Source organism: Strix aluco, chromosome 19 (assembly GCF_031877795.1).
Source record: "Strix aluco isolate bStrAlu1 chromosome 19, bStrAlu1.hap1, whole genome shotgun sequence".
Taxonomy (NCBI): Eukaryota; Metazoa; Chordata; class Aves; order Strigiformes; family Strigidae; genus Strix; species Strix aluco.
The window spans coordinates 11,520,579-11,547,691 of NC_133949.1; the positions used below are offsets into that span (position 1 = coordinate 11,520,579).

At 45.4% G+C, this 27,113-nt stretch overlaps 1 protein-coding gene and 1 long non-coding RNA gene across 8 annotated transcripts in view; both read right to left on the bottom strand.

The window, feature by feature from the left end:
- The window catches only part of SSH2 (slingshot protein phosphatase 2), a 105,030-nt gene that overhangs the window by 29,063 nt on the left and 48,854 nt on the right, over window positions 1-27,113 (bottom strand). For 5 of the 7 annotated variants that reach the window (XM_074845433.1, XM_074845435.1, XM_074845438.1 and 2 more), the window contains 2 exons: window positions 7,302-7,405; window positions 2,458-2,522 (listed from right to left, as the gene is read on the bottom strand). In XM_074845433.1, the coding sequence (XP_074701534.1) occupies window positions 2,458-2,522; window positions 7,302-7,405 (169 nt within the window). Of the gene's footprint in view, window positions 1-2,457; window positions 2,523-7,301; window positions 7,406-18,798; window positions 18,900-20,658; window positions 20,959-27,113 lie in introns of those variants that run through there. The other 2 variants (XM_074845439.1, XM_074845440.1) reach the window with 2 other exon arrangements.
- On the bottom strand, window positions 21,942-26,673 carry LOC141932229 (uncharacterized). Its single transcript, XR_012625777.1, has 2 exons — window positions 23,210-26,673; window positions 21,942-23,113 (listed from the first exon to the last, which is right to left on the bottom strand). It is a non-coding gene; the product is annotated as an uncharacterized LOC141932229 (long non-coding RNA).

Here is a 27,113-nt window from a genome sequence, read left to right on the forward strand (position 1 = left end):
CAATTTGGCTAGCAGTAATGGGAAGTGTGGTCTTAATGCAAGACCCTTTAGAACAGGGCTAGACAAACAGTGGACCAAAGATCACGTGGGTTCAAGTCAGTGGGGTGGGATTTTCAGAGGGCCAATTAAGAGAAAGAGGGCATGACTTACTGTGGCTCTCTAGATTCAACACTTACAGCCTTACCACAAAGCAAAGAACCATGATTGGAGCAGATAATGTGTTTTGCTAAATTTACTAGAATAATAAAATAGCAAACTTGACACTGTAAACCAGCCAACCTCAAAAGTTACTATTAGAGCTCCAACATGCCCACCAAATCACAAATTAGTCTCTAACCTTTTCATTAAGCACTAGTTCATATGCTCACCCGACAGTAGGAGCACACCAAGTAAGTGGCTGATGCCTTTTAAATGAAGGTATTTGAAATCCCAGTCAATCTAGGGAGGATGGCTTAGCTTCAGGGACTGTGATGAGATGAAAAGTTCTTTCTCAACAGCTCATCTACATAGAGCTAGCTTTCTCCTTAATTTGGAAAGGTTATTTATAATCTGTTCATGAACAAGTCATCCCCTGTACTCCTTTCAGGGCCAGCAACATTTTTCTTAGTTTTAGGCTCACTTAAACACAAGCCAACTTTTATCTTCTACTGCATTTGTGTTTCATCAGAAGTACGACGTGGTATTTTACCAGCCCTTCTGAAGAGCACGTTCCAAGTAGTAAGTTCATACTGACCTTTCATCTTTTTCATGCCACATGATAGTAGGTGTTTCATACAAGAACACATTTCTCATTGGGATATTTGATTTGAAGACCAAAAAAAGTGCCCAACTCTCTGAAGTCTTCTTTTATTACTGAACACATGTCAGTGAACAAGTCCCCACCCTGCTAAGCTACAGGAATACGTTCAATCAGTTTGTACTCTTAACTCATTTTCCTCCTTCCTACTGATCTTACACTGGTACCATTGCTCTAATCCTGCTCTCATGGAAGGCTAAAAAATTCTGCTCCAACAGAAACAAGAGTTGTTCCAAATTTTAAGTGTAGGTTTATAGAGGATTAGATTCCTCTGCTGCCCTCTGAGCTGTGAAGTCTGCCCTCCGAATGACAGCAGCCAACATGAGAATAGAATGCATTCCTCTCAGTACTGTTTATATTTCAAATCTCATTTGTATCTACTATTTTATGAGAGAGTCTATTGCAGCTCTGCACACTCTTCATTCGTCAAGAATCAATTAAATTCAAGTAGACTATCGAACTTAACCTCATGCAAGATTTCAGCATTCCAAATGTAGCCCCAAACAAAAGGGTTTATGTCTCAGCCCACAAAGTCCTTATTCAGCTGTTAAGGCTAATTTGTCCCAAATCACACAATGTAGCTAGTGATATTGCTGAACAATGACTTGTTCAATAGCTTCCAATGTTCTAACCCTGGCTCAGATTTGGAAAAGCACTGAGAACCCCCATTCCCATCACTTTCACTGAAATTTTAGTGACAGCAAGGTGTGCCTGACAAAGTTTAGGAGTAGGTCCTTTAGTTTGCTTACAAAGATTTCTTAGGGCAAATTATTTTTGGTGGTCATTTTTAAAATTAAAGCATTCCATAGTAATCTTGGCTATTCCCTAGCTATACTCATACAATCAGTCTCTCTCCAGCACAGCTCAGGAGGATTCAGCAAACCAGAGGTGCCAGAATAACACTTCTGACGCTGGCAGTCCTACTTTGGGCATACGTTGCTAAGATGCACCAAGACAACACAGGAAAGAAACTTCAGGCTACTGAGTGATGAGAGATGCAGATACACTGCAGTCATGCCTGACCTTGTAGAGCACTTCAACATGTCCTAGTCAAATTCCTCACTGCTCCTCTTTGGCTTCTGGAGGCCTTTAGGACTGCATATCAATGCTATAAACAGCAATGCCTAATTTTCATTATATCACTATAGGAGGCAACAAACCAGAAAAGCAGAAAGACAAGGTTCAATATAGGTGCATAGCTACATGGGGATCCTACATGCTCCTTCCCGATAAGCCATGGCCTTTGGGGATGCAACAAGTTACGAGAGCTGAGTGAGGAACACAACTGAGCTAACGTGGAAGGGCGGGTGTTCGCGCTGGTCAGCAGAAGTCACCTACTCTTGATTTAAATAGGATACCAAGCCAATTTACCCAGCTTCTCTATTACAGTACTTTTTGAGAGCGTAAATGCTCACTATTTGGTTCACACAAAGGCAGTCTTCTAGCCATACAATTTGTCTCACTGAACAACGAAATAATCAGGCCTTTCATAATTAGCTGCTTTTCTACCTTTGTGGTTGCAAAGATGACTCCCCAAACCCGCTGATGAAACCACTCACACATAGACACACCACCGCTTTCGTGAGTTACACAGGTGTATTTGTCAAGTGGAACTTAACCTTTACATTCATTAACAGCAGATAAGCAAAAAGCCAGCCTACCAGTCTGATGTTGTCTTCTGGGCGGAGCAGTATGAACATGGCCTGCAGGTGTTGCTGGAGATCCCCTGCAGGCAAGAGGGAAAGGTGAACGCACAAAAATAGTTTTAAATCACATGCAAGTTCCTGGCTGTCCAGCCAGAGCAAATGTCCACCAAGAAACCTGACACGTCACCGTGACTGCTGTCACTTCCCCCTACAAAACTCCATCTCTTAGTCAGCTGCTCTTTGCTCCGTGTGCTCACCTGCTCCTGCTTTACCATGCTCTCTCCTGCTAAATCCTGTTATCTTTTTCACAGAAATAAGAAGTTTCAGTACTCTTTTGTTCCTTTAAAGGACAAGGCAAACTAGGTATAAATGGACCCCACCCCATGGTTCACAATCTCATTCTACCACGTGCTTCAAACTAGCAATCTGTCTTTTCTTTTACACCAACTTACTACTTAGTGCATAACTACTATCTAGACAAAAGCATCCCCTTTGAAGTGAGATTTAGTCCCATCTCAGAGCAGCACATGCCCACGTACACTTATGTACCAACCCCACCCAAACATGGCTAAGAACTGCCACCTGAAAAACCAAGCACCTAGAATTTTTCCTGGAAATGCTTGCCATGTTTTTACTGGTGAGGCTGAGGAAAACTGAAAGGGGAAAAAAAAAAAAAAAAAAAAAAAAATCACAGTCATGCAGTAACTTTAAAGTCTTCTTAAAAAGAGCTGAGTGTCCCAGGTTCCTAAAGCATCAAGCACTGGAAAAACAAGTGAGATGTGTTTCTGTTGGTACTGCTGCACTGAGTTCTCAGCACTACTCCCTGGCCCACAGAGAACCAAGAGTTTCCCTGCTAAGCAAGCACATTACCTTCCGAGTGTCAGCAAACAGTAACACCTCCAGCTATGGGCTGGTTTTTTCAATCATTACCTGGAAAATGAATCTGCATTCCCAGAAAGGAGAGTGCAAGGCTGCCAGGTGGGTGGCACAGAATGGCAAGAAGAGGAGCCTTTACTCTTCCACCCTCTCCCACTCCCACACGGACGGGAAGCTGAGTTTAGGCAACACTGCAGGGAAGAGCATGAATGCTGCAGCAAATACTCAGCGTGAGAGACTACGACAGCATTTTCTAGGAAGGTTGACCAGCCTTCCCGACCTCCCTTTCTAATTCATCGGTGGTGCTAGAATCCATGTTACTTCAAGGACTTTTAGAAATAAGGAAACCTTGGACATGGAGCAGCATCCGGAGTACCACAAAGAGGAAGGGGAAGTAAGGAAATGCTGCCCTGTGAGAGCATGGTACCTAGTTTCCAAATGATTTTTATAACTGGCGGAACAGCAGTGCTGAAGGGCTGCTGCAGCCTCTCTCCCGGTGGGACGGAGGCACGCTTGTGTGGAGTGGGCTATGCAGGACACAGCATTCCCTGCTCTCGTCTTCCTTCCTCCTTGAAACACATTTCAGCAGATGGAGAATGAGTCAATGCCCTGGGACTGCATTTTTAACTAAGGGTGGGAAAAGATGAGGCACTCTGCAGTGCTGGGGAAGTCACATACAAAGTACGAGCGGCGACAGGCACCTGCAGCTACTTCCTGCCCAAGGACACTGTTCCCAGTGCTGGAGCGGCTGGCACATACCTCCCCCTAAACAGCAATTATTTAGGGAGATAGGTAACACAGGAAAGGCCAGCTCATCCATCGGATGCTTGTCCTCCCAGGGGGTCAGTGGGAGACAGGATTTCCCCACATCAACACCAGTGCAAAATCCTGGCAATGCTGCCCAGTTCCACCGAGTTTCAGCTGCTAGCGCGGTGGGAACTGCTGAGAACTGTCACCTCAACAGGCAAAGGTCCCTCTGCTTCACGTGGCACCTCCTGCCTGCAGCCTGGAAGAGCCCAGCAAGTATTTGACTCACGAGGCATTCACATGCCTTAGGCAGCTTGAAATGAAAGATGCTTCACCTGAGTTTTTCTCTCCCCAAAATGTAACAGTACCCACCTACTGCTGCCAGTAATTAATTCACCATCAGGAAACAGTTTAAGAGCTGAAGTTTCCAGAGTTTAAAAGACACCCCCAGGACTACTGGATTATCTCAATACATAAAAAAGAAAGGAAGTTTTAAAGACAACCCTTTCTGTAAAGCTCAGTCAAGGAGCTCCATCATCTCTCATCCTCAGAAAGTTTATTGCACTCCTCCCTGTTCCGCAGCCTGCCCTGCCAGCCTTGGGGGCTCCAGAGCTAGAAAGTAAAGTATTGCTTCCTTAGCCAGCTTTAACGGACTTGCAGCATTTTCAGCCTCAAACACACAAGGCATTTTGTAAGCTTCCTGGATTAAGAAAAAGCAAAGGAAAGGTTTGAACATGCCAGAATTAGCACAAAGATATCACATCCTGCCCTATGAAGGGCTGTCGCTTTGCTGGCATTCGTGACATGACTGCTGCTTCCTATCACATTGTCCAGCAAAGAGCAGACGCTTTTGTTTCCATCAGAGCTGGCAGGCTAGGTTCAAAGCATCAGCTAGGGTGGGATCTTCAAAGTGATTTACAGTATCCCAGAGATGGCAAAAGCCCCAGGGAAGTTACATCCTTTTCTGGCCTCCTTCAGAGTGCAAAAGCAAGCCCACCAGCCTACAGAACGCAGCCTGTTTGCCAGGTGGCACAGGGCACAGGACCGCCCAGGGAGAGGAACGTGGACAGCTGGTACCGTATCTAGTCAATCTGCCAACTAGTGATTTCCATCGCTAAAGATGATTAAAGAAATAGGTGTGAGCATTAATTATTTCCTGTTACGCATTTACTCTCTATGATGGATTCTAGCACCTCTGATGAATTAGAAAGGCAGGTCAGGAAGGTTAGTCAACCCTCCTAGAAAATGCTCTTGTAGCCACCTGAAACACAATTGCATCCATAGGCAGCACCTTCATACTGGAAAGTTACGTCCACTCTCCATCCCCCTTCTAATTTTGTGTGCCAGAGATAAGTCATGACACACACAGAGGAATGAAAGTTGAGTGCAGATTATCAGAGTCCAAGAAAGGAGACAGTTTGCCACATGCTCTGCCAGTTGACTGCCAATGGCTGGTTCAGCTCTCAGAGTCACTCTCTACATCACTGCTTTAATTTTGGTGGCACAGATGTTTTGCTCAGGAAGGTGACACCACTGATTCCCTTAGTGCCTTGGTCCGATGGCATACGCTGTATGTTAACAAAGTTCACAGAAAAGAAAGATGGTGCAACACTCATACAAAGGTCTCTTTTCAGTGAAATCTCCTAACACCATAAAAAAATACTACACCATTCACATCCCTTGACAAGCAGGGAAACTGAGGAAAGGACACGTACTGATGCCTCGTTAAATCTCACCCCGTACATTGCAGAGACGGGAATAAAAAGAGTCTTCTAAGAACAAAAATCCCATCCCTTAGGCAAGCCAGCCTCTCCAGTACAAAACACCTTGTTGTAAGCAATTACAACACACCGGATTTGCTTTCTTGGCAACATGGCTTCTAAAAGCTCTGGGCTGATTAGACGAGTGACTATTTTCCACCGAGGTCTCCAGACCTTATGCTGTAGCAAGTAGATAGATGAGGCAATAAGAGAGACTCAAATCCCAAGGAAAACCATGCAGCAGGTCTCCTCTGCAAGGTAAAGCCAAGACAGCAACTACCGGGGCTTCTATTACACAGAGGACTTTGGAGAGATTAAAAACCGAGACAGGTCAAGATACATTTTAAAAGACTGCTAACTCTATTTGCACACTGAACAGGATTTCACTTCAGTTTCAAGCACAAAATCCAGCTTTAAATTAGGTATCAGAACAATTTATTTTCATTTGGCAACCGGTAATTAATGCATCTCAAACCAATTTGGGCAGTGCTTGTACTAGGCCTAAGTGGAAGTATGTAATTAACTGCTTTTTGACTTAAAGGTGTCTGTAAACAGATTTTTGAGGTGGACCAATCATCAGGTAGGTAACTCTGCCAGATGTAGAGCTGGATGACAGTCTGATGGTATCAAAGTACAAAGAAATCTACACCTGGAACCAAACCAAATCACCTTCTGGTGGTCACTTTTCTGACAAAGAAAGTTGACTCCAGCCTCTGTTTCTGTCTCTGTCCCATATGCAAAAGTCTGAAGGTCTCAATGTTGTTTTTTCCTGCTGATTGCTTAACAGAAGGGAAAAACCCCACACTATCTGATCCCTGTAAAACACCATCAGTGAATAAGCACCATACACACAATGAAAAACAACGTACCCTGAAATGTTTGAGTTTCATTATTCAAACAAAGAGTCAAAGCAAAAACACAAATCAAACTTTCAGCAGATAAAGGGTGTGGAATTATGACTGACTGCATATTATTCAGTCTGCTCACACGTCTGAAAAGTCACACTGACTTTACTCAGAGGCTTCCTCACCTCCACGCAGAGGTAAGTCTCCTCCCTTTCTTCCATCATAACCGGTTACTTTAAGATCAGGAAGAACAATTACTCATCCTGTATGATAATCTCAAGTTTCTCAGTTCAATGCATGAAGGTTTTGATGGCAATCCTCCAGCTCCTCTCTCATACAAAAATCACAGGATGATATTACGGGGGGCAGTTGTTCTCAAGTCTCCGTGATGTCATGATTGCTGCCCTGACGTCACTCATTTGTTTGATATTGCAGGATGAACAAGAGAGTACTGAAACCTTTTTTTTCTACCAGCATTCAATATCACAGTCTTGAGACTGGCAAGTCTAGCTTTAACACGCACCTGGTGTAAACAGAAATGTGTGTTATCTGGTGAGAACCAACTCAAGAAAGGCAGACCCAGAAACAAAAGTGAGCAGACAGGCCTCAGCCGTTGGATGCAACACATTACCTGCATGCTTGTTGCGCCTGTGACTGATCCTGGGAGTAGATGACCCATTTCCCCGTGGCAGGAAGAGAGCTGCACCTTTCACAGTGAGGAAGCTTTCGCTGATGCTGCAAGGGGAGAGACAAATGGTGAATAAGAAACACTCTGTATTATCTTTAAAAGGAGAAAAGCAATGGAACAAGAGAGATTTAAGGCACTGAACGCATGCTCTGTTTTGCAGGGATGCGATTTAGACCAAATTACTTTGTTGGTAAAGAACTTCCCCCCCCTCCATGTAAGTACTGCAAACACTCGAAGTATAACTGAGAACAACATGAACACAGAAACACTGAAAAGCAGAACACATGCCTGGTGCCGTTCTGCCTGCAGAGGTGGAACCTGAGCAGGCAGAGGGGATTAACCTATGGCTATATTTTTGATTTGAAAGTCAAGATGAGAGATCCACATTTCTAAATGGCGATTAATACAGCAAGCCCACGCATCTCTGTAATTACAGACTCTGTTAACCCTGTGCTTTGTGGTTCAGACACAGCTGATGCCCTGCAGAAACAAATGTCTCCCTTCAGCAGTTAGCCAAAAGAAAATTAGTGTACATAACAGATTAAGAAATCATGAAACTACTGTCTATGAGTTGTATGATAATTAACTCTCAAAGACTTATAAATTAAAAGCAAAACTGTAATGCTGTTCAATTCAGACATCACTTACTGCCTTAATTTTGCCCCTTCTGAAGTCACATGAGGAGAGAGGTTTGGGGAAAGGGGCAATAGAGAGCTCTCAAGTTCTGTGGAACAGCTGATATTTTAAGCGCGTCTTCCAGTAGTTTTCTTAGAGAAGCTGTGGCTCATGGAAAAAGCAAGACACACTACAGATTTTGCAATTAAGCCATCCTGTTGCATAGTTAAGGGTTCCTCCTTTTCTCAGAATTGGTAAGATAGTCATACAGGCTTTGAAGAAAGCCAGAAACAATTCTACAGTCAACAGGATGGTTGATGAATATGATAAGACAGGATGGGAGAGTCCCTGGCAGCATGCATCCCAGCAGCTCCGTGCCTTGAAGAAGACATTGGCTTGCTCTCTTCAACTGAACAAGAGACTAGGAACTTCTTAGTTCCTTTCTCTGGTTAAGCAAATAACAAAACTAATTTATTCCCTTCCTTTAAGAGATGAGGACCGGGAAATAATAAGAGTAAAAAACCCCGCCATATATTTGAAGAAATTCCATGTTACAAAATGCAGGTGAAGGCTAGAACATGCCAAGTCACCTCCCTTCACAGCTACTTCTGCTCTGCCAAATAAGCAAGGGCTAACTGCTGCCCGCAGCCCCTACTCCAGGGGCACCTTGCAGTAGCTACTCAAAGGCAGGCATACACCCCTAAGCATGACTGAAACAGCATCAGAGAAAGCAACTGTGACCAAGAACCAGAACACGGCATGGCATGAGCCTGTGATCTTCTCGTTTCATGATCTGAGGTTGACTGCTTCAGCAATAGGCTTTACTGACTACGTTTTTATAGTTACAAGAATTACAAAAGCTTGTGCTAAAGCTGGATTTCCCCCTAACCTCAAGCACATTTCTGGGCACTTCTCAATTTTCCTGTTGGGGATATCAATAAAATCAAATTTTCGGAGCTCCAGCAAAGCAGACGCACACTCAGAAAGACCTTTTTTAAAGCCTGTAGCACATCCCAATGTTACGCACTGTCTGTCGTAACCCCAGTACTTCTCCTTACTGACAAAGTTTCTCCCAGGACTATTTTCTAAAATTAAACCAGATGTCAAACATGCACTGGATGTTTCAATAAAACCAGAATTTTTAAAAGGAAAAAAATCACTCATCCCAAATTAAAATGGATCAGAGATCTTTACCTATGCTGAAGTTTAAAACAAAACAAAAAATAAAATTCAAATTCATTGGGCATACTGAGCACAGATGTTTCCTCAGACTCTTCTCATAAAAAGATTTGACTGAGCCTTTCTAGCTTCTGGTGACAAATAGATCCTCTGAAAGCCCTCAAGCTACATAGTTTATCAAAGCCTAAACTAGAGAAACACTGAGTTATCCTGAAGCCACTAACTTTAAAAACAGTAAATAAGAGTAATTAAAAAAAAAAAAATATCCTTCTCCCTCACTTATCTTGAACATGTTTCGATTCAGACACTTCTGCTTTCAGGCTCGCACCCACAATGGGAGTGGGGCAAGAGAGCATGCCCTGCTTTGCTGAGCCTCTTCAGGAAACAAGACAAGATGCAGAAAGTGTGAGAAGACATCCTCTCCATTCTGCTCCTCCCATTAATATTCATTTGCCTCTGTGGTGAGATTGTAAAGCTGCACACCAGGAGAAAGAATACAGTAGTCACAGCCAGTTTTCACATAGTTGATTTTATCAGGAAAGCCGACAACTAATATTAGCAATTCTTTAGCCTGTGCCTGAGGTTTCCCCAGAAGGTTGAATTAGCAACTATTTTTAGTGGATAAAGCAGCACACAGCTAGAGGGCTGAGAGGTTAAAAATCTTCTCACTTCCATTACTTTCTCTTTATCATCAGCACTCTGCTGTCAGCCACCCACCCAGAAAGGAAACATGGGCAGAACTAGAGAGATTCCCATCGGGTACATCCTTCCAGGAGGTCACCTTTTCTCCTAAGGCCATGGAGAGCCTTGTTTTGGGCCATTAGCCACAAGCAGTAAGTTTGACTTGGTAAGGCTAGGGAAAAAGAATGTAATTTCCCATACAAAGGGTCAGTTGGAACAGCAGAAGAATGTGGCAAAGCAGATTATTCTTGTAGAGCAGGGAGGTCAAGTGGGCAGGGCAGGAGCGAGTGCAGGAGACGGCCATCAGCACTGCTGGGAAAAGAGCAGATCGGCCGAGACAAGACCCTCGTCCTTCTGCCAGTTACAGCTCCGGGGACACTCGCTGTGCGGACGAGGGCATGGCACGCGATCGGCACTCCTGGCATCACCTGCCCCAAACTCTGAACACCAGACACATGACACATCAGTATCCAGCACAGCACCCTAGCAAAAAAACCCATAATACACACACGCACAACCATGCCCTTGCTCTGAGATTCAAGCAGGAAGGAAAAATCTTGAGAGGAAATGCAGAAAGTTTATAGGAAAGTCCAAACAGCTGTAATAACAACTACCAGCAAAGCTTAACACCGTTCTTTAGGGAAATGCGGATTTTGGTGTCTGTGATGCACTACAGGGACAAAAAAAAGCAATCACTGCCCTGACGTCCCCTGTACCACCTACAGCTGGCTGCTCCATTTGGGTCCATCCTGCCTAGATAGCCCTAGCCGTGATCTTTCCCAAAAACCATATTTCAGGGCAAGACTACCTTCTGTCCCCGATATATAAGGAGCGAAGATTCCTCCTATAGGATGCTAACAGTAGGCCCCACTCTGAGATGCTTCAGAACCAGAAAAGGTAGAAAAGATGCGTGTGAAAATGGCACTTAGAGGCTCAAAACAACTCTCATGATGTGGGACTGCGCCCACCACAGCAGCAGAGCCATGTTACTATCCGCTACTGATTTTTCCTGCTGAGAGCTCAATGGCTCCCAGGCATAACCTGGGCTTTGAAATACTTTGTAAAATCTGATTTGACAGAGCCTACTGGAGCTTCAGTGCTCTTTGAAACAATCTCCTGGAAATGGACCGGGTATTAAAACACACTAAATGTGGTTAAGGGAAAAGCTGAGTTCAGGGCAGAAGACAGGGAGCCAACTTGGCAGAGGTACCAAAGCTGAATTGTATTTTATCAGCACACCAGGCTTGTCACCAGTCCTCTGTAGTACAGAGTGGCTTTCTCCTGGAGAAGACTTACTTGGGACATATCTATGAAACAGTTATTAAAGCTATAAGCAACCCTCAACACTACAGCTGTGAAAAAAGCAGCTTCTGTTCCAAGTTTAGCCCATTCACCTTGGAAGTGAAGTAGCAACCTTAAGGCCACCAGTGATGTGCTATTTGTAATTCATTGCTCACTGGGAAGAGAACCAACATAAGCGGTAAGCGGAAGACTTAAGCAACTCCTACAGAAATTACTACTTGTACCAATTTTTCTCCCAGGCAGAAAAGATTTTGTAGAAATTTTACAAGGCACATGATCAAAACTGTTTAAAGCCTTCTGCACAAAAAGCAGACATTCCCCTCAGAAGACCCAGTTTCTAAACATCAGTAACAGCACAGAACAGAAGCGATTCCCATGCTCCCCGACTTGCCACCCCACGGCTGGGCTCCTTGTGCACAAGGAAAACACTGCCTGGTTCATACCAAATTCTCATTATGCTACAAAATTGGGGAACCACATAAAACTTACAGGTGGCAAACAAACAGTGAATGCCTTCCCAGCTGCTACCCTGCACAACTCTGTTCATAAATTGCAAGCACAAACACCAAATAAACTGTTTTGAAGACACAAAAGAGAAAGTGTTCCTGGTTTATGGACTATGCCAAAGCAACGTGATAACATGAATCATCTGACGCTTTGCCACTACCCCCTTGTACGATGCCTTCCACCTAAGGGGCTGCACCACCAGCCAGGAGGTAGGTGAGTCTGCACCACCCTCCAGTTTTCAATGAAAAATTCTTAGTCCTCCATGTATAATATTCAGAAAGGAACGATGTAGTCTTTTTTAGGAACTATTTCATAAATAAAGGAGAGAAAACCTTTTTAGAAGGAAAGCAAAGAGGCACCTGAACAGCTTCTGGCAATGTTTTATCCTAATAAGCACTTAATTAAGTTATTGCGAGCCTGAGGATGACTTTCCAGTCAGCTCTACTTACTCACTGGAGCAGCTCCTTTACAGCAGGCTCTGTCCTGTCCAGCCCAGCCCTTAATCGGGCACCTGCCAAGTAGCACAACTGACAGAGCTGGCACCATCCCCTGAAAGGTTCAGCAGGAGAAGTCCTCCCACCACATCCCCCTGCACAACGCACAGAACGGCTCAGCTCCTGTCACCTCCTCACCAGCCGTGCCCACGGCACGCACAGGCAGCAACACGGGCACCACAGGGAGGTCGCATCCTCCTGCCACCTTCTATTCCTCCTCGTCCTTAGAAGAAAAGGGGAGATTAAAAAGTGACAGGATGGGGACGACATGTAGATTTCAAGATATCTGACATTTGAATAAAAGTCTATTACCTGTATTATTTACAGAAATACAAACATAATTTCACTGTCAGCCTCAGGTATCTATTAACCAGAACCCTGGAACAGCATCCTAACAGCTATAGCTCAGCACCAGGAGGCTGCACTGGGATTTCAACGCCAAGCCCGGCTCCAGCTGTGGCTCCCCATGTGACAAGAGTGTTGTGCAGTAACCACGGAGGCTTCCAACTCCAGAGCAAAAGGAGGTTTTCCTAAAGGGTTTCTCTTGGGACACAACCACCACCCAGCACAAGCTTTGCAAACACAAGCAGCTGCCCAGCAGGACTGTGCAGAGCCAGGAAGGGCTTTGAGCTTCCAACCCATCTGCAGGACGTACCCTTCCCTTCCAGCAGCCTGCTAGACCAAAAGCAAACAAAAGAAAAGCAGAAACACTGACCTAAAGCAGGCAGACAAGTCTGACAGTAAGGAATGACAAGTTAACGCTGGTGTTGACCAACCGGGAGCATTCAGCAGCCCAAGCCCTGAAAATGGGAAGTGTCAATGCAGACATCTGTACTAAAGTGCTGGGGATTTCAGCTGGGAGTCAGCTCTACCAAACGCTGCTCGTGTGTGCAGTGAAAGGCAGCCCCCGTCTGAAGAGCCAGCAGCTAAACAGGCGTAGGACAGGGAACAGACACACTGCAGAAGGGTGTCTACCAGGAAGTGAAGAAAAATCTTGCATGCCCGGCTCCTTTCCCTTGGTTTGAAGCCAGGTTGCTCCCTCAGGAGCCCCCCGACATTTTGCTCTAACATGAGCAGCCGGAGTGTGCTGCAGGGGGGGAAGTACACATCTCTGCATTGCACATCTCATCTGCTGCCAGTTCAGCTCTATCATCCTCCTTTAATCCATAGGCTGCAAAACACAAACCCAAAAAAAAGACCAAAATTCAGATGCTGGCAGGAATGGCATAACAGGCGTCAATACTTAGCTCATTCCCGAGGCCACTGGAGCCAGGCGTGAAGGGAGGGCAGCCGGGGACACGAGAGCAAGCTCTTGCAGCACGCCAGGACTCACCCTGCAAGAGCAGCAATTCCAACTGCAGCTTGCTGTGCCTGGTGTGGAAAAAGTTACAGGAGAGCAGGCCAAGCAGCCTGCTGTTTTTCTCAGCACCTCAAGCCATTTCCCTCCCTCTCCCTGCTCCCCTTCCCAAACTGGCTGTTTCCCTTCCTCTGCAGGCAGGCCTGGGGCACAGCACCACACCTCCTCCAGGACAGCTCTTGACACCAGCCTCCCCCTCACTTTACCTGGCCACAAAAAAAGTCCTGGTTAATAAAGCATCACTCCCCACGCCAAGGGTGCAACAGTGGCTGGGTATGCAGCTGCATGTCCATGCAGCCAGGCAAAGGCATTTCTCCATCAAACCTCCGGACAAGAGCATCACAGACCTCCAGCATCCCTCCCTAGAGAAGCGCCTAACTCTTTCACCTTCACTGTAGTTTGTTTTTCAATAAACAACATCCCTATTTCCCTTGCTTACTTTTTAAAACACGTGGTTTAATAACTTCCAACAGTATTAATGAATTATACAGAGGAGAGGAATGTTTGGCTTCCAGTTTAAGCCTTTGCTCCTAGGCAAGCGATGAAGGCACCTGGTTCTCTTCACACAGAGGCCAGATCTCAGGGTGTGTAAAGCAAAGTAGTACCAGTCACTAATAAAAAAAACCAAAACAAAACAAAATGCAGTGAACAAAAAGTCACCACAACAACAGGGAAATGGAAAAGGCAAGGATAACTCAGGATTGCTCTACAGTGACATTTGTATTAACAGGGTCAGCTGGCAGCGCACACAGACAAGTCTAGGCTTCTCTGACATCCAAAATAGCAACAAACCCAGTGCAAAGCAAAACAAGGGCCACGACTTACCGAAAAGGGCTCTGTAACGCTGTCAACAGAGGTGACAACATTGAGGGTAGGGAGAGAAAGGGGAAGCGGTTCTCCAAGAAAGGCCACCTCTTGCCACTCAGCACTTTTGCAACTTAAGAAATAGCACAAGGAGAAAAACAAACAAAGCGTGGGAACGCTCTCCATCTCAGATGTTTGACGCAATCTGCATTTTTAGCAACATCTGCATTTGTGACTTTTTGTTTTTTTCTTTTAAAGTAACTGTCTACAGGCACTTCCTCTGCTCCAAGGTGGGGCTCCCTGGAGAGAATTCAGCTGCAATGACACAGACAGGCATAATCACAGAAAGAGCTGCAATGCCAGCGGTAACTGGTTTGTACAAACTTATCTACTGATCCCTTCCCACCACAGACAAGTCGTCTTCCCCCTTGCTTTGGTCTCCAATATGGGCATCTCTTGAAGCTGAGCAACAAAAGAAAAACTTACAGTCTGCTAGAAGATACCCAAAGGCAAGGAAGGATGATGCATGTGAATCTGAACTCTGAAGGCATTCCTTTTACTTGCTCCCAGTGAGGACACAATTTATGGTAAATTCAGAGAGGGTACAAACTTGCAAAAGGGAGCACTGATGGGCACGGTTGTGTCTGTAAATGAAGAGCAACCACTTCAGGCACACAAAACCACCACACTCGCAGACACAGTTTCAGAGATGGGATCTAACAAGCCTCAGGTCATCCAACAAGTCTGTGGCGAGTGTTGACGCCCACTCGATACCCTATTGAGTTAACGGTCTACAAGTCAAGGCCACTACTGGAAAAACCATCACACACACATGCCATCAGTGCTCCTCTGCTACTGGGATCGTTTGCAGCGAGCTCCAGTTTCGCAAACTTTGGAGTCAAAGCAGCTTGGGCAGCCTGGGTACACTGGCGAGAGCAGTGGCATCCTTTGGAGGCAGCACAGAAGATGACAGCTCTGGGTTGAGAAACTCATCCCTGCCAGAAATGCCTTGCTGCCAGCAAGGGGAGCAATGACAGCTGCTGTTTGCAGCCAAAGTTTTCAGCCCACGCAGCTGCAACGGGTCTGTGCTGTGCTGATGACAACCACAACCACCTGCAGCATTCCTCTGCCTCCCAGTGCCCTGGGCCTCACTCTGCAGTGCTGGCCCGACCTTTGGACTCCCATCAAATGCATTCCCTGGCAAGCAGGGCTGGGATTTGTTACAGGTGCAGGAAAGCAGACTGGGTTTTGTTTTAAACTGGACTCCAGAAGATGACATTTTATAATTTCTGATAGAAGTCAAAGTCCACGTGGGTTTCCTGTTCCCCTCACGTACCCCTGGCCTATGAATGAAACAGCTCAACAACGTATCAAATCCTAAATCAAAGGCAACGCAGGCAGACCCTCACACAGGCATCGGCTGCCCGCTCACCAGCCCGCCCGGCAGAGCTCAGCGCTGCCTTCCCACCCATCTGTGCACCCATGCCTGCTGCTGACAGCTCCAAGTTACGTTTCACAGGGCTGCTGCTGAACGCGTGCTCGTGCAGTAGCACGCACACAACCCTCCCCGTGTCACCTCGCTGCCCAGCCCGTCTGCATCGCTTCCTGCCAGCGCTCGGCAGCCTCTGCGCGGCGGCCGGGAAAGCGCGCAAAGGTCCCGGTGCCGAGCTTGGGCAGCTCACGGGCGAGCAGCTCACGGGCGAGCGAGACGCGCCGAGTCACAACGCTGGTGCCGTCACCGAAACGCAGCAGGTTGTCAGGTAATAATTTATTTCAAGGAATACAAACTTGGGCGCAGACTGTATGATTCACCACAGCAGTGAAGAACAGGCAAGGATGGATACGAGCTATCACACACTGAAACGTACTCTTTTTCCACGCAGCACAAATAGCAAAAAAACTTTTCTGACCGTCTACCTTGCTATACAACACTAAGGGAGTCCCAGCAAGCCACGTGTTGGGTGGCCCCATAGTCAGCCTCCAAACCAGCTTCAAAGAATCCAACCAAAAAGAAAGAAAAATATTCCAAAAAGCAACAGCAAAACAAGTTGTGCAAACAAAGCTCTGACATGCTCTGGAATTTGAGACTGAAGATATGCACAAAATCATTGTTTCTACAGCCTGAGGACGGCAGTTCACATACTAGAAAGGGGGTGGCTAACACAATTAGGATGCTTATTAAGAAATCCGGGCACTCGGGTGTTTACAGAAGAAATTTGATTCTATGCACTTTAAGCAAGAGACCCAGACCGGAAGCAAGACCATGAAAGGAATTTGTTTTACATGATAGTCCCCAAAGGCTTCCATGTCTCCAAGTCAAGACATTCCCAGATTAAAGGCCTACACGACATTCTTCTTGGGCTATATACTGTTTAAACATCCACGGACTTTAATGCATACCATCGGGTTCACGGAGCAGGACAGTTATACCCAAGAGAGCACTCGCAATGTTCTACCACCACGGGCCGCACTCCTACCAGTTCAGTCTGTCCAAAAAGAGACAGCTGCTGCAGTATGAACAAACCGCTTTCACAAATGTATTCTTAAAAACACTTTAATCAACATGAGAAAACTTCATAAGGAGCATCTATCGCATCAAGGATCAGAGAAAAAAACCCAGCTTTTTGATTAGTTATCTTCAGAAAGAACACCCCTCTGATCGACACATACTTATCTTTTTTTCCTCTCAGAATTAACACAGTCCATGTTGATCATCTTCAAACCACACAATAATCTCCTTCACCACCAGAGTTTGAAAGTGTTGCCTTCATACACAGCACATTTCTTTTTAAACCTTAAATAATAGCTGACACATCCTTCAGCCGTTGATTAACATCCAGCAAGCCTGAAAGGTCTCTCCCCGCTGTGTTTAGGACAGGACATTTTATAACTGATTTTTATTCTGTTTTCCCTGCACATGCAGGATTCATTGCTGTCACAGACCTGACCATGTTTGGTCTGACTGGCAGTGCCTCACAAGAAGGACCCCTCTGCTTTAAATACGACTGTAATACAAGTCACAGGAGACAGGCTAAGGTCAACATACTGTCCCTCCCTGGAGCAGCCAAGTCCAGGGGCACCTATATTTAGACAAAGTATGCCCAGCACTTTAAAGATGGAAGGAGACCACTGACTTGCCTGAATCACCGCCAGCGCTGGCCATCTCCCCGAGACAGGGACTGTGTGACCAGGAGCTGGCAAGTGGCCTGGCACCCGCTCAAAGCGGAGCACCCTGTGCACCCAACACAGCCCCACACCCTCCCCAACAGCCACGGGTCCCCCGAGGCACAAGCCCAGCCTCGCAGACTTGGGAAGAGCAGAGCAGCCACAGCCCAGCTGCGGGCTGGTCGAGGAGGACATCGCTACATCGTTTCGTTTGCTGCTTCTGGTGGAGGTGGCCAGCACCGAGCGCGGCTGTGGTCAGCTGGGGAGCAGAAGTCCTGTCGCTTTGTGAAGCGGCACCCTGCCAGGACTCGGCTCTGCAACCGCCCTGACACCCGGAGTGAGGCATGGGATGGAGGAATTACGCTGGGGAAGCAGCCTGGCTCTGATTGCAGTCCCCTTGCCTGCCCTCAGTAAATACATTAACGGACCCCTGTAAATAGAGCACCAAAACAAGGACCACTCTGTCTCCACACAAAGAAATCAATGCTGAATAATAACCCTTTTCCTCTGTGCTAAAAAGAAGCAGATGCTTGTTTACCAAAAGCATCAAAAATCATCAAGAGGCTGTTGGATTTGACTCGTAAAAAAATAGAAGGAAGTTATTTGTTCAGTATTTTAACTTCTGCAGCACTCAGCATTTTCAATTTTCTCTTCATTCTTATTGCATCCTCCCCATGCATGAGGCTATTTGATCCCTAAATGACAGTTTCCAGCAGGAACAGTAAAATCAGTTTAGGACTGACTGTCCCTTTAGATTAGCAAAAAGGACAGTCAGTGGTAACCAGCAATGCGAGATGGTTTGTGAGCCGTTTCAGAGAGAACGGCCACATGCCAGATTTCTTTCAATAGCTTTTGATTTGAAATTGGAAGTCACAGGGAGCTTTACCTGTTGTGCTGATATGGCCCGTAACCAGGCCATTGATCTGCTCACCCCTGCAAATACACCAGTGACTTCATTTTATGGAACAGCAAAGCCACAATTAAGGGAATACAAACTTTAATGTGGCTGTAAATAGTAACTTGAAATTTCAATCAATTAGGAGTGAGAAAACATTAAAGACAAATGATCAGAAACACTTTATAGTTGGAACAGTTTCATGGATTCTGTGTCTTTTCTTCAACCCAAGGCAACACTTAAAAGGACTGTGCTTAGCATAAGTAAGGTTAATACAAACTTCAGATGCAACTGAAAGCTGCAAACCGAAGAAATACAGCTTCACTTTGGGTTAACCAACCCAACACTCTGGGAATGGGGTAACTCAGCCTTTAAAGAGAGCCTGCTCCCCCAGCAGAGGTGACACGCTGCCTTGTCCCCTGGTGCTCAGAGCACACCTACCCCGGCAGAAGCCAAGAAAAGCACTCCAACGTTTTGCTGGTGTAAGTGACAATCAGTCTCCGGAGCCATCAGGAAAAGCTCTCCAAATCAGACCACGAGATATAATTATGATGCATTTCAAAATGCAGACTCAGCATCACTTTCCAATCCAACTCTTCCCCCCGCGGATGTAGCAAGTTCTTCCTGGAGACAACATCCCTTGTGACTGCTTTTTCTTCTGGTGCTCTGAATAGGGATCAGCTTACCAGGAGCCCTTTATTCCTGAAATAATTTCCATTAATCACTCACCATACGTCACTTTAAACAGAAGCTGACAGACTGTGGGATGTCTACCACCACTGTAGCATCTCCCAACTTAAATAAAGGCTGAAATGAAGGGCAGTCCAAGAGGCAAAAGGAACTGGGATATTTCTAAGTAGCAATTAAGTGAACTTCTTCAAACTGTTCCTAAGAATTGCAACATTTTTATACAGATACTTTAAATAAAAATGGGGAAGCAGTACCATTTGAACCATTCACTCTTCATGATACCTACTCACAAAAAAAGTAAATAAAAGGGAAACACAGTAACCTGCATCATCCTGAAGCATCACCCTGCGGTTTTGCATTTGTGATTCCTCAGTACAGCTGCAAATTAACTTACTCTTTTAGCACCTTAATGTGATTTTCAGCTAAAGGAGATGTCAGTGCTTAATTTCAAAATGCGTTTTAAGGAGTTTCTAACTCAACATAAAAACCCAGCAAGGTTTTGCTGGCTAAGGCTCAGACTGAAAACACGTTAAATAAAGTTTTAATTTACAAGAGCTTGAACTCTGAAGAGTAGAGATTCCAGATGTGTTTATCCCTGCAAAAGTCAGGTGCTAAATTTCATCAGAATTAGCACTTTAGGCAGCTTGGCAGCCAGTTTTCAGTGGTTAACTCAGGTCTTCGTATTTCCTAAAAGCATGCAAACCCCTTTAAAAACCACACATTAAAGCAGAAAGGCCAACGGAATACTAAACACTGCTGAGTATCACAGACCCAGAGAAGTCTCTAACAAGAACAGAGTGTACTTTAGGGAAAAGGCTCTTAAACAGCTTTTAAAAAGGCTCTAGAACAGATATTTGCTTAATTTCAAGCTAGAGAGCCTCTCATAAAACATTTCATGATGTGCTTGAAGGAACTAAGGACAAAAAACTCCTTAACATTACGACAGCATCAACATTTTGCTCTGGTGACTGTGCTGGGAAGCTGGGTGATGTCCTGCCTTATCTCCTTTATGCCCTGAGCAGATGCTGCTCTCCAAAACAGGGGCTCCCGGGTTTGCTTCCCCACCCCGGCATTCACAGGGACAGCTGAGCAATATGCCCTGGCCCTGCTCCCATGTACGCGCTGAACACATCACGCAGCTCTGGGATGGATGTTTATTCTGTGCTCGTCACCCTTGCTTGTTAACAAGGCACATGAATATTCCCCTGTTTGCTTTCTTACAACTTTCTCATCGTGGCAAACCAACAGGAGGGCTAGAAATGGTGCTGACAAATTGTTTGTTTTTATTTAGGCTTTCAGTCTTTGCAACACAGAGGAATGCAGCTGTTCCGCTTTGCATTTGTTTTTTGATTTCTCTATCTCTTTCAAAGCAAATAAAGGAAAAAAAAACAAACAACCCTAACAACAACAAAAAAGCCAGTGACAAACTCTTCAACACACCACCACACAATGAGCCTTAAAAAAAACCCAAAACAAAACCAAAAAAAAGAAAAGAAAACAATTCTGGGTTCATTTTAATCCAGCAGAGTTGCAGAAAGCAAGCAGAAGACTAACAGGCTAAGTATTAGAGGACAAAGGGGTAAGACTAATGATAGCTTTTCCCATCTGTACCTTTGTGCAAATGAGGTTCCCCCTTAAATTATGACCTGACAAAGGTAAATTTTATCATTTGCTAATCAAAATGATGCTCCTCCAGTCCCACTTGCCATTCGGAGTCTCTCATGAAACATCAGCAACACACCCAGAATACGGGTGCCCATGCCCATCCGCTGGCTGCCATCTCGACGAGCTGGAGGTGGTTGAGCCCAGACACAGGTAACAGCCCCCTCCAAAGCATCCCGTTTGGATGCTGTAAGAACGGAGGCTGCAGGGCAACACGAGGCTCAGACAAGCAGATTTGTTCTCTTCACACTGGCAAACAAAGCACAGGGAGAGGAAATACAGCACAGTTTGCGACAGACAATAACCCTGGTGTACAGCTTCAGTCTAAGCTCAACTCGTCTCAACAGTCCTCTGCAGGTGCAGGGGTCCCAACCCATCCTGGACCAAGGGATGAACTTCAGTTCGTCTCTGTGCCTCCACAAGAGCCATACTGCAAAATTCAGATGCAACAAATTTGCACTTTTCTAGTGAAAAGCTGGAAGTTTAAAAGAGTGTGAACCAAATCCAGAACTGCAGTTTCTGAGGAGATCACAGGCAGGAGAAAGCCCAGGCTGGTGGGACAATATGGACCTCATTAAGCCATTGTGAGAAGTGTGTGAACAAACCAAGGACTTCACTACTAAGTGACAAAGATCATTTGTTTAAAAGAAAGGACTAAATCATTTATGGTTCAGCAGTCTGTGGATTTAGCCTACTTGTAACAAAGGTGTTTTGAGAAAAAACATACTTCTTAAATGGCTTATTACAAATAAACCCAGAGACCCCAAAGGGCTGAATACGATGTTGATGAGGGCCAGATAAGTACTGGGTAAACAGGAAAATGCACTGAATGAGGAGCCTGTGGCCTTAATATACCTAGAAATGCCCAAATTTGAAAAGCTGCCAATGCCAAGAAGTGCCGACCCTAGCACAGAGATCTCACGGCTGGATTCCTGTGTACCCCCAGCCCTTGCGAACACTGGGGCATGGGTTAATTTTATCATTCATCTCTACAGGTTTTTCTTTTCCTCAGCCTCTCTTATCTGTGGGCTGATGTCCTTGAACCAGATGGCTTCTCTCTGTCAGAAAGCACTCGGTTAATCCTACACAACACAGCAATAGGTGGCTGCAGAACAACTACTGCCAGTCTCCAGCTACTTCCCAAGCTGCTGAATTCAAGCTCTGGCCCAGGTGCACACGCAAAGCAAAGGGGTGTCTTCTGAACACTTCAGCAAAAGCACAAGCATTCAGAATTCATGCCAGGAGTGAATTTTACTCCATGTGTTTGTGGAAACAGAGTCTTCAGTCAGCTACTACAAAACACCATGGCTGGAAACTCAAGTTGCAGATTTGCTCTGTACACATTACATCCATTACACTGCAGAAAAAATATTTGCTGAACTAGTTTTAAGCCCATACAGGCTGAAAATTTAAATGCTGTTTGTCAGACCGATGTAGAGGAGACAGCAACTCTTTAGAGCCTATTGCAGAACGGGATGCAGAATTTTAAACTTTCTTTGACCCCATGAACACTAGTTAGAATCAACATTTCAAGAAAGTTACCCTGAAGTTGTTTTAAAAACAATGAAGTAATATTTTAGCCAGGGGCGCTGTGATAAAGGTACAAGGAAGTACAGTCCTGCAAAATAATCCCAGCCAGCCTATTCACTGGCCCCAAAAGGTCCTTTTCTGCTGATAATCACACTCAGGTCCTTCTGCTTTGTAGCCTTTAGAAAAATCCCAAGCATTTCTGAAGACAGGAACATCTGCAGAAGTTTCAAGAAAACCCAGAATCTCAGAGGCAACTCTAACATTCACAGACTTTTAAAACATGAACTTGGCAGCCCAGCAGCGTGGGCTTCCTAACTAAAACATATCACTGAAAAACAGGTGACGGTGTGTGGGGGGTTTGTCCTTGAAACACTCCTTTGCTGCTCAAGTTTTGATTTTACGTCCGATGACCATCTCTGTCTCTCTTCCAACCCCCTACCAGGAAGGATCGGTGAGACAAATACCCATAGCTTCCAGGGGAATAAAAGGAAAAGCCAAACAGGAAAAGTAGTTATGAACAATACAGCCCTGGCTTAGTTAATGATCAACTTGAACACACAGCATACTACTTTTAGACAATTATCACAACTTATTTGCATAGAGTTTTTAAAAATCAGTGGCTACTACAAGGCCTTTTATGCATTGCATTTGCGTTATCACAATCAGCAAAGAAATAAAAAAAGACGAGAAATCCCCGACGACTCCGCTCAGTCAACAGGAAGCCCGTTGACTGTGCTGGGGGAGCTCAGCTGCACGGAGGGGTGGGCAGGAAGGGTAAGGGGTCAGGTTCCCCGCCTGCACATTCCCATCGCGTCCTTGGTGGAGTACGAGGCTGTCTTCTGCAGTCATCCAAACCTTGAGCACATAATACACTCTGAAATGGAAAACAGAACTGCAACAGTTCGTACTGATCCTCCCAGCCTCTACAAGAGATGAAGAGCTAATCAACTTGCTTCCACACTTCAAGTACCTCCAACCAGGGTGACCCCCAGCTCATAATGCAACCTCAACCAGAGCCGATAGCGGTAACTGGAATCACTCTGCTGATCTTCCAGTCTTTTGAGCAGCTCTTTGCAAGAATCTCCTCGTCAACTCTTAAATACCATTGACTCTTAGCACAATGGTAAAATACTCACAAAGCTACAGCACTTACAATGGCACAGAGGCAATTAAAGATTTTCAATAACACACTGCTTGGACGACTGCAGTGTAATTGCTAAACGGTCAAGGTTTTTGGCAGCAATAACATCGTGAGCAGATAAAAAGGTTGTAAGGTTTCACATATGATAAATAAATAAATCAGCAGCTCTCCAAACAATGGCAACAGCAGCCACACACCTAAGCTCCTGGCTTGGCACTTGGCGTAATTTAAAATTAGATGGTCATGAAATTTCCTAGCATAAAGGCCACGGCCGCATGACAAAGGTAAATGAAAGGGGTGGGGGAGGACAAGGGCCAAGACAGGCTGAGCACAAAGACAGGTTGCAGTGAGGAGGAGGCAGTACAGTGAGCCTGAATTACCCAGTGTTGTAATTTAGCGTACAGTTTGTAATTACCTGCACAGCCTGTAACTTCCTCTTGCATTGTAAAGTGTTGTTTCTTCACACTACGCAGAAGGAGGGTTGTCACTTAAAGGAAAACTGATTATGTGAGAGAGCAATAGGCTGCTAAGCCAAGTCTGCAAGAACATTTTGTGGCTACCTTTAACCTTTTGCTGAAAATAATTCTGTTTAACTTGTGGGTTTTACTTCCCCTCCTTTTTTTTTTTTTTTTTTTTTTTTAAGAGCTCCAAGATATACCCACAACACTGTGAAGAAATTATTCTAGCTCCTTTTTTTTTTTTTTTCACAAGTTTAAAATACTTATAAAAACTATCAGTTAACATAATAAAAAACAGACTGGTATGAAAGCAAGTACAAGAACCATGGAAAGTAGCAAGCATATTCATGTTTTTAGATCCATCTGGCTCCCAAAGTGTTGGAGGATGAAGTAGTAAACAGTACCCGAGTGCTTTAACACGTGCTCAACGTGAGTCCAGGGAGGGCTCTCACTGTTGCTTTGCAGAAAGGAAGCTGAAGCAGAGACAGAAGTATTTAGACACACAAAAAAATGCACAAAAATGCCAGAGGGATGTGGACACCAAAGCTAGACGGTTAATTCTCAGGTTCAAAAGAAAGGCTAAGCATCCATCTGCATCTTCAGGACCCGCTGCTGTGCTGAACACTGGCCTGGGGGGACTTGGCCAGGGTCGCACAGGAAGGATGTGGCGCAGCAGGGAGCAAGAGCTGGGTCTTCCCAAATCCCAAGCGAGCACCCTGAGCGCTGGATAATCCTGCTTTGCTACCGAGATAAAGAGGAAAACTGAGTGACAGAGGAATCCGGCATTATCACAGGGACACGGAAAAAACACTTCAGGGGCACCAGCAATGAATGAGATACCTAAAACTTGGCCAAAGGCAGAGGAAGCAACTGCAGGCAGGAAGAACTGATCTGTGGCAATTCCTCCAGGTTTCTTTTGTTAAAAATTCTTTGGTATCTGCAGACTGTCTGAAGTTTTGCTTTTTTCTATCTTTCCATCAGCTGCCTTAGAGTTTTAGTGGACCAAAGTAAAGTCTGAATCCTACACACAAATAAACTAGTAAATCAGCAGAATTCCCACTAGGTTCAACGAGAGTAGCAAGACTTTCTGGAATGAGTTACAAATATAAATTCTGAGCATTTTGATAAACACAAGTCTCAGACATTATTTGAATCCTTGTGAACCTGAAATGAGTTAGACCCAGACCAGCTGACTACATTACTGACTAAAAGCGTCAACACAAGAGTAATTTCTGCTGATCTCTGAAAGTCAGAGCTGATGAGCCAAATACATCTACTAAAGGATACACTGAAACAGAAGTTTCTGATAACGTTTGGGTCACTACTGCCCTTCCCATTCCACAGAGAACACATTTTTAGCACAGCAAAACAACAAAATCTGGATTTTTAGGTCTTGCCCACAATGAAATAAGGACATTCAATATTAATCAGCCTTTGTGAACTTGTAATTAGGAGTATAAACTTTAATAAAAACAGGTCTTTATTATGCCAGCCTGAAAGCCACAGCACCGCCCTGATTTGAGAATCCAGCGCTCAGCCTTGTGCGAACGCTTATGCGTGGGCCAAAAGCTCTGTCATTCTCATGCTTATTAATCTTTCCTTCCAGGAGGCAAAGGACAGCGTAAGCTCCCCTGATAATTCAGTTATCTCTCTCCCCAGAAAAGGAAAGGGTGGTCCTTCCAACCAAGTGGCCATTTAAACTACTACTAGATACAAGACCGCAGGGCTATATGCAACTGAGGGAGCAGAGTCGAGGCGTATTTCCCCCTTCTTTCGATCCCTTTCCTTACAGTCTCAAGCTGCAGGTTAAGTGTTTGAGCAGCGCATAAAACAAACATCTTAGAAGCACTTAAATCGCTACCTAGCTACCTAATATAGCTTAGTAAATCATCTCAAGCTGTAAGGAAATGTTTCAGCCTATAGTAGGTAGGGTTTTTTCTCCACAATTCCAGAATCAGTCACTTCCCAAAGCCCAGGGCATATCTAATTTGCATCCTTGCTTCCACAGAACAGTTCAGGTACACTCCTGTTAAACTACGTTATCAGCAACCACAGAGACAGCCCTAATGTTTACAGGCAACACTGCGAGCAGGAAAAAAATGACTAATTACAAGCGTTTTGGGCTCAGAGAGACTTAACTAAACTGATTACCAACTACAGCAGTGATTGCTAACGCTCAAAAAAAGAGGCCACAGAGTCCGGGGACTTATTTCCATATCAAGCATAAGCAGGGGTATCTACTAAAGACCTAAAGTGCAAGGCAGCTCGATGCGACAAGAACACAGCTCCAGGTGGGACCCAGCATTTTATCCTACTATCTTGAAGCCTTTCATGATGTTTCCAAGAGATAAAACAGCCGTTTGGCTTCTTTAAAGAAATATCAAGCATGACTAGACTATGTCTCTAAGCCTTATCTACTGCCCCATAGCTGCCATTTCCCTCCTTAATCCTTCCAGCCAAACCCCACAACTCAGGCAGTCACTGTTAATTGTCTACAAATTAAATGATTATTTCTATCTGCATTTCAAAGGGTGGTGTGCAGCTGGAGAGACTGATTTTTCAAGCGGCTTAGTACGGGGCACAGAGACACTCTCTGCGCTTCATAGCTGCCCAAGACTGACAGTACTTAAAAACCGGCATCAGCTCATCTCTCTCCCTCAGGACCTGCAGGTCCTAATTGTAAGGTCTCAGTCCTCCTACTGCACCGACCTGAAAAAAACCCAACCTCAAATCCGCAGCCCTTATCTGCCACCTTGTGATAAACCAAAACAAGAGATCAAATAAAGAGGCTAATCTCTACTTTAAGTCCCAAAGAGGGCCAAGGCACATGCCCACAGGAAGCTTCCACCTCACTGACAGCGCACAGCCCGGCTCCGTGTCTGCCGGGGGCGGCGAGGGGAGTGTGCTGCGGCCCGGACCCGCACCGGGCACGGGGAAGCGGCGGCTCCACCGAGAGGACGCGCAGCCCCGGGTTCTCCTGGGCAGCTGCTGTTAACGTTCATCGAAGCACTTCGTCGGGACGCAGAGTTTTTGTAGAGAGGAAGAAAACAACAACAACAACGAAAAGGCAAACCGGCGGTAACGGAGAAGCGGGCAGCGCTGCGGTGCCGGTGCCCCCCGTAGCCCCGCTTCCGCCGGCGGCCTCCCGGGTGCGGTGCCGGTTCCGCGGGCAGGAAAAAGTTTGCCCGAAGGCACCGTGCGGCGGAACCGGCTGCCGAGAACGGGGAGGGCGCAGCCCGGGCGGCCGGCCGGCCCAGCGGGGAAGGGGGACCGGC